This window comes from Salmo salar, chromosome 19, assembly GCF_965601325.2.
Source record: "Salmo salar chromosome 19, fSalSal1, whole genome shotgun sequence".
NCBI classification, from domain to species: domain Eukaryota; kingdom Metazoa; phylum Chordata; class Actinopteri; order Salmoniformes; family Salmonidae; genus Salmo; species Salmo salar.
In genome coordinates, this window is record NC_138309.1 from 11,235,588 (window position 1) to 11,248,619 (window position 13,032).

The window sequence follows — 13,032 nt, forward strand, 5'->3', positions numbered from 1 at the left end:
CTGGTGACTGAGATGGCCATGGCATATGGTTTACATCGTTTTCATGCTCATCAAACCATTCAGCGACCACTTGTGCCCTGCGGATGGGGGTATTGTCATCCTATGGGGGCATAGCTACGGTTGCCAAAATAATGACCTGCCCAGCACTTTTATACATGACCCTAAGCATGATGGGCTGTTAATAGCTTAACTCAGGAACCACACGTGTGGAAGCACCTGCTTTCAAAACACTTCATATCCCTAATTTACTAGCATTTCCATTATTTTGGCAGTTGCCTGTATATTATCAGAGCACCTTGGGTGTTAGTAACACTGGGGTTGGATTAAGGGGCTTGGAACAGTTTAATTTTTTTCTCTCTCTCTCTCTCTCTCTCTCATTTGACAAACTACAAGTTTGACTGTTACAGTACCTGTTGATGAGTGTGTAGTAATGTGTGTTTTCTCTCCACAGTACTCTGAGAAAGCCCTGTACACCCAGCTGTGCTACTACAGGTTCATCTTCGACTGGGAGTACGCTGTCACCAAAGTACTACAGAGCGACGAGAGAAGTAAAACTATGCACACACTAGCATTCAATCAATATTACAATTGACACCCACTTACTGTACATACATCTTACAGAGGCCTATGTATTAAGACGCACATACAGTTATATTGTAGTGACTGTCACACTCACGTAGACACTAGTGATACGCGGGTTGACTCATAACCCACAGTTCCCGCGGTTACATCCGCCTGGCGGGCAGGTTTAGGAACATTAAATATTGTGTGGATGAACGGTGGGTGGAATAGAGAAAACAATGCATAAAAAATCCATATATATAATTCTTATCTATAGGCTACATTAAAAAATGTTTATTATTGTTATTTGACGTTAGTGCGTAGCCGAAGCCTACGCTTTAGGGCCTAACTGTACGCTCGCCAAATACACACCAATTGCCAAATGCTTTGGGAACAGAGAAAGTTAACGTTGATCCACTGAGGCAGAAAAGACTATCGGAGTTTAATTTAATAAGAGGAAAGCTGCAAAATGGTCAGTTGAAAATAAATAGGAGGGCCAGAACAGTAGTTTAATGTTTGGGAAAGATTTGGTGAAGTGGTAAAAGAGGATAATAGCGGTGCCGGCTATGTTATATGTGATGATTGTGAGGCGCTATACAAATTCAAGTCACACGACGGGGACTTTAACATGGCATGTCGAGGGAACTGTAGGCTAATATTCAGATGGTTAAATGGAACAGTCGCCTGAAATCTGGACACTGACTAGGTCTATAACCTCTCACATAGCCTAATATAACATTTACTCCTGCAGAATGATTTCTTTCTTTCAGCATCTTGAGAGAATGAATGCGTGGTTAGGGACTGTCTGTAAAGGTTCTATCTTTATCAGTATCATAAAATATGCATCCAAGCCAAAACATTTTAGGTAGTTTTCACAGCTTTTAATTTCCTTAAAACCTGTCAAACTTATGTAATTTGGAAATTTTGAACATTTTAAAATCATTTCCGTTTAATTTTTTATTGCATTTTCACCCCGGTCCCTAGACGTCTTTTCTGTCCGAGTGAAGCAGTGAAGAAAGAACTTTACCAATGTCAACTAGAAGCATTCATTCTATCGATTTATGGCATTATTCTGGTGAGCAAGGGTTTATTTAGTATTCGAAGGCAACAAGTAATGACTGAACATAAGCTGCATGTATCTAATTATACACAGGTTGACTAACAAATAGACAACCAAAATGTTGAAATTATAAGCAGAAACACAGGCCTATCTAAAAGTCCTGTCAAAAAATTGCTCCGCCTCTGACTGTACATCACATTTTCTATATTTGCGTGTTAGGTTCGGATTTGGGCCTCAGATTTCAGCTATCACATAGTCAGTCGGGTGTGGATGAACAAACAGCTGACCAACGCATCACTAGTAGACACACACCCATGCGTTGGTGGATGGGCGTGGGCTATGAGGGGGTTGGGTTAAGGACGCTCAGCTCCTCGAGTCGACAGCCCTAATTTTGTAGACGGATTCAATCTCACACACACACACAGAGAGAATCTCACACAATCATACACACACAGAATGCAAAATGCTCCAATCACGGAGAGAAAGAGGGAAAGAGCTCTCCATCTCTCTCTCTTTCCCGCTCTCTTCCTTTTCTCCGACAGCCACTCTGTTGCCAGTGTTGATTGAAAACAGGTTTTAGATTTGGGGAAATGATAGGGGGAGTAATAGGCAAGCGGATGAAAGGATAGCCCTTCTGCCTTAATAGGACATGGAGCGTATATTTCCTCCCGGACCCATTTAGCCGCGACACACCACGCTCTGGGCTCGCTCCGTTGGCCCCTTACCCACAGTCCTCTGATTGATGTCACTTGATTAGAAAGGGTCGCTCTGCGAATAGATTTATTTATTTGATTAAATATTTATGTATGTATGTGTAAGTGCGTGTGTCTGGACGTGTGTGTGTGTGTGTGTGTGTGTGTGTGTAGACGCATGTGTGAAAGCGAGGGCCGGAGAGAGGGAGCGAAAGAGCAAGGCAGCGGAGGTAAATATAAGTTGTAATCAATAGATGACCACTCTGGAGACGGATGGCGCAGGAATGGGGATGGAGGAGAGGTGGAGGCGGCGAGGAGGGCTAACATGATTATAGCCTCTTTTCTTTTGTGTTTTTCCCCCTCTTTCTTTGATGTGAGAAATCAACGCCAATCCTTTCTTTCCCGCCCCTTTTCTGCCTTGCTTTCTTTACTTGCTTTTCATTATTTCCTTCTTTTGCGTCTGGCCTTGTCAGGTTCTTTGTTTGGTCAACTTTAGAAATAACCGTTTAACCCTTTACGATCGTGGGAATTGGCCTATATGGATAGGGCTAAATTGAAATGTTTCTTACAGAAGAAATATGGAATGCATAACCATGGTAGCAATTAAAAGGAACTGGGAGATTATGGGGAAATGATTAGACTAAAGGTGAGGTACACAACAGTTCACCTAACTAACACATGACTGAATCTAACCATTACACTGTTTTGATTTTATGTGCATTTTACATTTACTGTACTTTCACTGCATTTGTTAAAGAAATATTCTGGATACATTCAGTAACATGATAAGAATGTTGGGTAGGTGCAACATAATACAAAATAATTACAAGGGCTTGAGTGAGAGGTCTAACTGGTGTTTCCAATTAGCCACAAACCTCTCCAAAGTGTGCACAGTTCCTAAGTCATTTCAATGCACTTATATGACTAAAAGAAGTGTCTTCAACTATACAGTGCTTTTTTTGAGCTCTCCTAGTTGTGCCATTGAGGAACTAAAGCAAGCACACTTGTAGTTGTTTTGTTTGGAACACAGCACTGCTTCCCCGCCATCACACACTTACTGTTTGCGCAATCCAAAAATGTCCCATTATAAATGGCAATCTGGGTCAGGTGGGCATAATTTGAATGCTTGTTCTATTGCCAACATGACTAGCTAAATTATAAGATACGATCTTACAGTGTTAGGCTTTCACAAGGCAATTCAGAGAAGCCGATCATAATTCTGGTGCGCATAGAAAGGAGTCATGAGTGCATTCTGATGCGTGGTCCGTGGCAAACTTTCTTCACAATACAACAAACAGGCTCATTCTGTTCAGGACAACCCAGGATATGACACCATGTCATCTTGTAACTGTACATCAAACATAGTGATCAGAAATGTTGACACTGTATATTACATGAGTCTTATGATACGGAAATGTGAAGTGCACATTTGGACTCACGGGTATTTGGCTTGCTTGTATTTCATCAAAGCGGTATTTATTATATAATCCTCAATGTCTCATCTTTCAAAATACATTGAGTCCTCATGGTTTACAGAATTTCCCTCACTCAGACAACAAAAGAGTTGCAAAAGTTACCCAATTACCAGCAGGGATGGGGGAGACTTCTAGTTGGGCGCGGTACTCAAGTTCAGAACGGCTGTCAGTCAAAACCCATACAGCGCTGTGAAGCACAGAGCCTGAGCTCTGACGTCATGTATAACATGTTTCTGTTACAGTTTAGGCACTTACCAGTGTCCAAGTCTGCTATCTTCAACCCTTATACGGGTACAAGTGTAAAGGGCTACACATTTATTGTGTTGTTGAAAACTACACACCATGTTGAAACTATTCAGAAATGTGTATTTCATCTCCCAGGCCTAAACACACAACTGTATATGACAAGTCTCACTCACCCTCACAACACACACCCTGGCTTCGCTCAGACTGGGATAACTCTAGGTGTGACTGGATTAGTGGACTGACTGGGACGACACGCACACCCACACACACAGACCGGTGCAGCTGTAAAGTACATGTTGTGTGTGTTATCCTCTGGTCCCGGGGCAGTAATACCACATATTACTGTATTACACTCCCTGGGGAAGCTTTGCTAGGATTACAGGGCCAGACAACAGTGGCCCTACACACTCCTTACCTGCTGGGTTACCACACCTTTAACCTAGTTTAGTTTCCTTAACCTTTTGCTTTCACGGGCACACTTTATTTGGTAGTATGAACATCTGCAGAGAATCTTATCTGTTGATAAGCAAATGCTTGCTGAACTTGTGATTAGGGTAAGGGTTACGGTTAGTAGGTAGGTAGTTAGTTGAAATGGACTATCCAAATAGTGTTTCCGCTTTCACTGATATTCCTTCAATCTTTACCTCGATAGGCCTATATGGCTTGTGTTTGCTGCAGCAACTACTCTTCTGTTACCCGAGAGAAGACAGAAGGTGTCTGTCCATCTGTCTGATCTACATATACCCTACATTATTGTGCCCGATTGCTGTGACTGAGTTAAACATGGAGGTAATTTCCTCCCCGGCAGGATAGCTCTAATAGAATACACAGACGTTCACACACCTAGCTACCAGCAGTATTCCCCCATGATAAAACAATCTCATTCTTGGCAATAATTAATCATCTCATATCAATGACTTCCACAGCATTTACTGGCACGCTTCAGCTTTCTCTCCTCCCTCCTTCACTCCCTCTCTCTTTCCTCCTCTGTCTCGCTGTCTGTCTGTGGTGTACAGAATATGATTGTGTGTGTGTGAACCATAATTGAATTTCTCTGCATTGATCAGATATAAATTCTCCTCTCCTGATGGCTCAATCACACACAGAGCTCCTCTGCCCCACTTCACAGCACTGTACCTTTCCCCCCTCATTTCACTCTTTTTCTCCCTCCTCTCTCTCCTGCCCCCCTCTCTCCTCTCTTCCTCTGCCACTCTCTGTCTTCTCTCCTGATCTCTCTCCCTCCTCTCTTAACCCTCCCTCCATACCAGTCCATATAAGGATGGTAAATCCGTGGGTGCGATTGTCAAATCAATTATTCTTTCTGTGCAATTACCCTCGCACAAAGAAGTTTCCCCGTCCTAACTGTGCTCCACCATGCTCCGACGAGTGATTAAATTAACTCCTGTCCCAGTTGCCCGCTACGCTAGCTGCTAACAGCCATGCGCTAATAGAATATTCATGTTTGCGTTAGCAAACGCTATGGCCCGGCTCCATTATTTTTCATCACGTTAGTGTTGGTGCCAGGATCGCTTTGGCCCATCTCCATTAACTTCATCATGCACACTTAATTATACCCTTGTTATTGTATACCTAGATAGAGTGGCGCACCGCACAGCCCTGATACACTGCAGACAGGCCCGGCCTTGTGTGCGTGGTGTCTCCTTCTCTCCGTCATGCCTTTTTCTGTAGTCTTTTCTCCTGTTCCTTTTCTTTCATTCTGTTTCTCCTTTTGCTTTGTCTCTCTTCTTCTCCTCATTCCTCCATTTCTCTCCCTCCTATCTTTTTTATTTTTCTCCTTTCACTCGCTCTTTTAAAGGGAGGCCATTTATTTGAACTGCAACCCCTACTGAGAACTGGGCTCTATCTTTCTCTCCCTCCCTCCTTCCCTCTCTTTCTCACTCTGACTCTTAAATCATTCTTTTATCCATTCCACACACAGTGATTGAGGGGGGAAAAGAGAAAGAATGAAGAAAAGCAGGAGGAAGACTAGAGAAAAAAAGAATTATTTTCTCCTACCTTTCAGAAATGATGACATGATTGCGTTCGCTTGATCATGCATCATCTTCTTTCTTCTCCCCCCTCTCGCTCTATTCCTCAGATAAATAGTCTCCCCCCTCCTCTCGCTCTATTCCTCAGATAAATAGTCTCCCCCCCTCCTCTCGCTCTATTCCTCAGATAAATAGTCTCCCCCTCCTCTCGCTCTATTCCTCAGATAAATAGTCTCCCCCCCTCCTCTCGCTCTATTCCTCAGATAAATAGTCTCCCCCTCCTCTCGCTCTATTCCTCAGATAAATAGTCTCCCCCTCCTCTCGCTCTATTCCTCAGATAAATAGTCTACCCCTCCTCTCGCTCTATTCTTCAGATAAATAGTCTCCCCCTCCTCTCGCTCTATTCCTCAGATAAATAGTCTCCCCCTCCTCGCTCTATTCCTCAGATAAATAGTCTCCCCCTCCTCTCGCTCTATTCCTCAGATAAATAGTCTCCCCCTCCTCGCTCTATTCCTCAGATAAATAGTCTCCCCCTCCTCTCGCTCTATTCCTCAGATAAATAGTCTCCCCCTCCTCTCGCTCTCTTCCTCAGATAAATAGTCTCCCCCCTCCTCTCGCTCTCTTCCTCAGATAAATAGTCTCCCCCCTCCTCTCGCTCTCTTCCTCAGATAAATAGTCTCCCCCCTCCTCTCGCTCTATTCCTCAGATAAATAGTCTCCCCCCTCCTCTCGCTCTATTCCTCAGATAAATAGTCTCTCCCCTCCTCTCGCTCTATTCCTCAGATAAATAGTCTCCCCCCTCCTCTCGCTCTATTCCTCAGATAAATAGTCTCCCCCCTCGCTCTATTCCTCAGATAAATAGTCTCCCCCCTCGCTCTATTCCTCAGATAAATAGTCTCCCCCCTCGCTCTATTCCTCAGATAAATAGTCTCCCCCCTCGCTCTATTCCTCAGATAAATAGTCTCCCCCCTCGCTCTATTCCTCAGATAAATAGTCTCCCCCTCCCCTCGCTCTATTCCTCAGATAAATAGTCTCCCCCTCCCCTCGCTCTATTCCTCAGATAAATAGTCTCCCCCCCTCCTCTCGCTCTATTCCTCAGATAAATAGTCTCCCCCCCTCCTCTCGCTCTATTCCTCAGATAAATAGTCTCCCCCTCCTCTCGCTCTATTCCTCAGATTAATAGTCTCCCCCCTCCTCTCGCTCTATTCCTCTGATAAATAGTTTCCCCCTCCTCTCGCTCTATTCCTCAGATAGTCTCCCCCCTCTCGCTCGATTCCTCAGATAAATAGTCCCCCCTCCTCTCTCCCTCTTCTCTCCCCTTTCCTGCCATTTTTCCTCCCTCCCTTTGTCTCACTTTCTGCTGAAGTGAGGATTATCTAGTAATGGTTGCTTGTGGTGGCTGGGTCAGCCTCACGAACCTGTGTGTGTAAGCGAGGAAGCGAGCACATCACATCTGTGTGTGTGTGTGCGTGTGTGTGTGTGTGTGTGTGTGTGTGTGTGTGTGTGTGTGTGTGTGTGTGTGTGTTTAACCTTTGTTCCCTCTGGGCAGCCTGTCCCTGTGTATTTATACAACACCCACTAATGCACCACACAGAGAAGAAAACGAGAGAGAGAGAGAGAAAGAAGGGATGACAGAGAGGAGGATGGGTAATAGGAGTGTAGTAGAGGAGAGTGGAATCGGATAGAGGGATTAATATGTGCGTATTTACAATATATACTGTATATGTTTTGTATGAAAGGGGTAGAAAGAAAGGCTTAATTGGAGATTATAAACTGGGTTGTATACCACAGGTATGACACAACATGTATTTTTACTGTTCTAATTATGTTTTTAACCAGTTCATAATAGCAATAAGGCACCTCGGGTTTGTGGTGTTGTGCATACGAACAGCCCTTAGCCATGTTATATTGGCTGTATACCACACCCCCCCAGGCCTTAATGCTTAATGTTGAACTGGGTGGTTCGAGCCCTGAATGCTGATTGGCTGAAAACGGTGCTATGTCAGACCCTATACCATAGGTATGAAAAATAAAAAATACTGTTCTAATTACATTGGTATCCAGTTTATGATAGCAATCAGGCACCTCTGGGGTGTGTGAGGTATATGGCCAATGTACCACGGCTAAGGGCTGTATCCAGGCACCATATACCACACCCCCTCGGGCCTTTCTCAACATACCAGCCAATATCGGAATGACACTTTAGTGCATCTGTGTTTGCGAGCATCACCTCTGTGTGCGAGACTAGTGGGCCCGTTGCTCAAAGAGCGATGAGAGACAGTCGGGCAGGTAGGCCTGGCCCATAGCTACAGGAAGTAGGGGTGCTGATAAATCTGGGGGGATATACGTACATACATGCATGCATGCGTACAGTACCAGTCAAGAGTTTGGACACACCTACTCATTCAAGGGTTTTTATTTTATTTTTGCTATTTTATACATTGTAGAATAATAGTGAAGACATCAAAACTATGAAATAACACATGGAATCATGTACTAACCAAAAAAGTGTTTAACAAATCAAAATATATTTTTATATTTGAGATTCTTTAAAGTAGCAACCCTTTGCCTTGATGACAGCTTTGCACACCCTTGGCATTCTCTCAACCAGCTTCATGAGGTAGTTCACAATTCCAGTGGGTCAGACGTTTACATACACTAAGTTGACTGTGCCTTTTAAACTGCTTGGAAAATTCCAGAAAATGTCATGGATTTAGAAGCTTCTGATAGGCTAATTGACATAATTTGGGTCAATTGGAGGTGTGAAGGTGGATGTATTTTATGGCCTACCTTCAAAGAAATCAGCCAAGACCTCAGGAAAAAAAATGTAGACCTCCACAAGTCTGGTTCATCCTTGGGAGCAATTTACAAATGCCTGAAGGTATCACGTTCATCTGTTTAAACAATACTACGCAAGTATAAACACCATCGGACCACACAACCGTCACACCGCTCAGGAAGGAGACGAGTTCTGTCTCCTAGAGATGAACGTACTTTGGTGCGAAAAGTGCAAATCAATCCCAGAACAACAGCAAAGGACATGGTGAAGATGCTGGAGGAAACAGGTACAAAAGTATCTACACTGCTCAAAAAATAAAGGGAACACTAAAATAACACATCCTAGATCTGAATGAATGAAATAATCTTATTAAATACTTTTTTCTTTACATAGTTGAACGTGCTGACAACAAAATCACACAAAAATAATCAATGGAAATCCAATTTATCAACCCATGGAGGTCTGGATTTGGAGTCGCACTCAAAATTAAAGTGGAAAACCACACTACAGGCTGATCCAACTTTAATGTATTGTCCTTAAAACAAGTCAAAATGAGGCTCAGTAGTGTGTGTGGCCTCCACGTGCCTGTATGACCTCCCTACAACGCCTGGGCATGCTCCTGATGAGGTGGCGGATGGTCTCCTGAGGGATCTCCTCCCAGACCTGGACTAAAGCATCCGCCAACTCCTGGACAGTCTGTGGTGCAATGTGGCGTTGGTGGATGGAGCGAGACATGATGTCCCAGATGTGCTCAATTGGATTCAGGTCTGGGGAACGGGCGGGCCAGTCCATAGCATCAATGCCTTCCTCTTGCAGGAACTGCTGACACACTCCAGCCACATGAGGTCTAGCATTGTCTTGCATTAGGAGGAACCCAGGGCCAACCGCACCAGCATATGGTCTCACAAGGGGTCTGAGGATCTCATCTCGGTACCTAATGGCAGTCAGGCTACCTCTTGCGAGCACATGGAGGGCTGTGCTGCCCCCCAAAGAAATGCCACCCCACACCATGACTGACCCACCGCCAAACCGGTCATGCTGGAGGATGTTTCAGGCAGCAGAACGTTCTCCACGGCGTCTCCAGACTGTCACGTCTGTCACATGTGCTCAGTGTGAACCTGCTTTCATCTGTGAAGAGCACAGGGCGCCAGTGGCGAATTTGCCAATCTTTGTGTTCTCTGGCAAATGCCAAACGTCCTGCACGGTGTTGGGCTGTAAGCACAACCCCCACCTGTGGACGTCGGGCCCGCATACACCCTCATGGAGTCTGTTTCTGACCGTTTGAGCAGACACATGCACATTTGTGGCCTGCTGGAGGTCATTTTGCAGGGCTCTGGCAATGCTCCTCCTTGCACAAAGGCGGAGGTAGCGGTCCTGCTGCTGGGTTGTTGCCCTCCTACGGCCTCCTCCACGTCTCCTGATGTACTGGCCTGTCTCCAGGTAGTGCCTCCATGCTCTGGACACTACGCTGACAGACACAGCAAACCTTCTTGCCACAGCTCGCATTGATGTGCCATCCTGGATGAGCTGCACTACCTGAGCCACTTGTGTGGGTTGTAGACTCCGTCTCATGCTACCACTAGAGTGAAAGCACCGCCAGCATTCAAAAGTGACCAAAACATCAGCCAGGAAGCATAGGAACTGAGAAGTGGTCTGTGGTTACCACCTGCAGAACCACTCCTTTATTGGGGGTGTCTTGCTAATTGCCTATAATTTCCACCTGTTGTCTATTCCATTTGCACAACAGCATGTGAAATGTATTGTCAATCAGTGTTGCTTCCTAAGTGGACAGTTTGATTTCACAGAAATGTGATTGACTTGGAGTTACATTGTGTTGTTTAAGTGTTCCCTTTATTTTTTTGAGCAGTATAAATCCACAGTAAAACGAGTCCTATATCGACATAACCTGAAGGGCCACTCAGCAAGGAAGAAGCCACTGCTCCAAAACCGCCATTAAAAAAGCCAGACTACGGTTTGCAACTGCACATGGGGACAAAGATCATACTTTTTGGAGAAATGTCCTCTGTTCTGATGGGGGAAAAAATAGACTGTTTGGTCATAATGACCATCGTTATGTTTTGGAGGGAAAAGGGGGAGGCTTGCAAGCCGAAGAACACCATCCCAACCGTGACGCACAGGGGTGGCAGCATCATGTTTTGGGGGTGCTTTGCTGCAGGAGGGACTGGTGCACTTCACAAAATAGATGGCATCATGAGGTTGGAAAATGATGTGGATATATTTAAGCAACATCTCAAGACATCAGTCAGGAAGTTAAAGCTTTGTCGCAAATGGGTCTTCCAAATGGACAATGACCCCAAGCATACTTCCAAAGTTGTGGCAAAATGGCTTAAGGACAACAAAGTCAAGGTATTGGAGTGGCCATCACAAAGCCCTGACCTCAATCCCATAGAAAATTTGTGGGCAGAACTTAAAAAACGTGTGCGAGCAAGGAGTCCTACAAACCTGACTCAGTTACACCAGCTCTGTCAGGAGGAATGGGCCAAAATTCACCCAACTTATTGTGGGAGCTTGTGGAAGGCAACCCGAAACGTTTGACCCAAGTTAAACAATTTAAAGGCAATGCTACCAAATACTAATTGAGTGTATGTAAACTTCTGACCCACTGGGAATGTGATGAAAGAAATAAAAGCTGAAGTAAATCATTCTCTCTACTATTATTCTGACATTTCACATTCTTCAAATAAAGTGGTGATCTAACTGACCTAAAATAGGGAATTTTTACTCGGATTAAATGTCAGGAATTGTGAAAATGAGTTTAAATTTAATTGGCTAATGTGTAAACTTCCGACTTCAACTGTACATACATACAGCGTATTCGGAAAATATTCAGACCCCTCGACTTTTCAAGGCTATTTTCAGGAGATGTTCGATCGTGTCGTCCGGGCTCTGGTTGGGCCACTCAAGGACATTGAGAGACTTGTCCCGAAGCCACTCCTGCGTTGTCTTGGCTGTGTGCTTAGGGTCGTTGTCCTGTTGTAATATGAACCATTTATTTATTTATTTTACCCCCCCCCAATTTCGTGGTATCCAATTGGTAGTTAGTTTTGTATCATCGCTGCAACTCCCGTGCAGTCTCGGGAGAGGCGAAGGTCGAGAGCCATGCGTCCTCCGAAACACAACCCAACCAAGCCACACTGCTTCTTGACACAATGCCCACTTAACCCGGAAGCCATCCACACCAATGTGTCAGAGGAAACACTGTGCACCTGGCGACCGCGTAAGCATGCACTGCGCCCGGCCCGCCGCAGGAGTCGCTAGTGTGCGATGGGACAAGGACTTCCCTGCCGACCAAACCCTCTCCTAACCCGGACGACGCTGGGCCAATTGTGCGCCGCCCCATGGGTCTTCTGGTCATAGCCGGCTGCGACAAAGCCTGGACTCTAACCCAGAATCTCTAGTGGCACAGCTGGCACGGCGATGCAGTGTCTTAGACCACTACGCAACTCGGGAGGCCCCCAGGAAGGTGAACCTTCGCCCCAGTCTGAGGTCCTGAGCAGGTTTTCATCAAGGATCTCTCCGTACTTTGCTCCGTTCATGTTTCCCTCGATCCTGACTAGTCTTCCAGTCCATGACGCTTATAAACATCCCCACAGCATGATGCTGCCACCACCATGCTTCACCGTAGTGATGGTGGCAGGTTTCTTCCAGACGTGACGTTTGGCATTCAGGCCAAACAGTTCAATCATGGTTTTGTCAGACATGATATTCTTTCTCTTGGTCTGTGCTTTTTTGTTCCTTTTGGCAAACTCCAAGCATACTGTCATGTGACTTTTACTGAGGAGAGACTTCCGTCTGGCCACTCTACTGTAAAAGCCTGATTGGTGGAGTGCTGCAGAGATGGGTGTCCTTCTGGAAGGTTCTCCCATCTCCACAGAGGAACTCTGGAGCTCTGTCAGAGTGACCATCGGGTTCTTGGTCACCTCCCTGACCAAGGCCCTTCTCCCCCACGATTGCTCAGTTTGGCCGGGCGGCCAGCTCTAGGAAGGGTCTTGGTGGTTCCAAACTTCTTCCATTTAAGAATGATGTAGGCCCGTGTGCTTGGGGACCTTCAATGCTGCAAAGATGTTTTGGTTCCCTTCCCCAGATCTGTGCCTCGACACAATTCTGTCTCGGAGCTCTACGGACAATTCCTTCGACCTCATAGCTTGGTTTTTGCCCTGACATTCACTGTCAACTGTAGGACCTTTACATTGACAGCTGTGTGCCTTTCC

At 45.3% G+C, this 13,032-nt stretch overlaps 1 protein-coding gene across 2 annotated transcripts in view; it reads left to right on the forward strand.

The window, feature by feature from the left end:
- The window catches only part of pola1 (polymerase (DNA directed), alpha 1), a 108,062-nt gene that overhangs the window by 90,960 nt on the left and 4,070 nt on the right, over positions 1-13,032 (forward strand). For both annotated transcript variants that reach the window (XM_014157251.3, XM_014157252.3), the window contains one exon: positions 452-548. In XM_014157251.3, the coding sequence (XP_014012726.3) occupies positions 452-548 (97 nt within the window). The remainder of the gene's footprint in view (positions 1-451; positions 549-13,032) is intronic.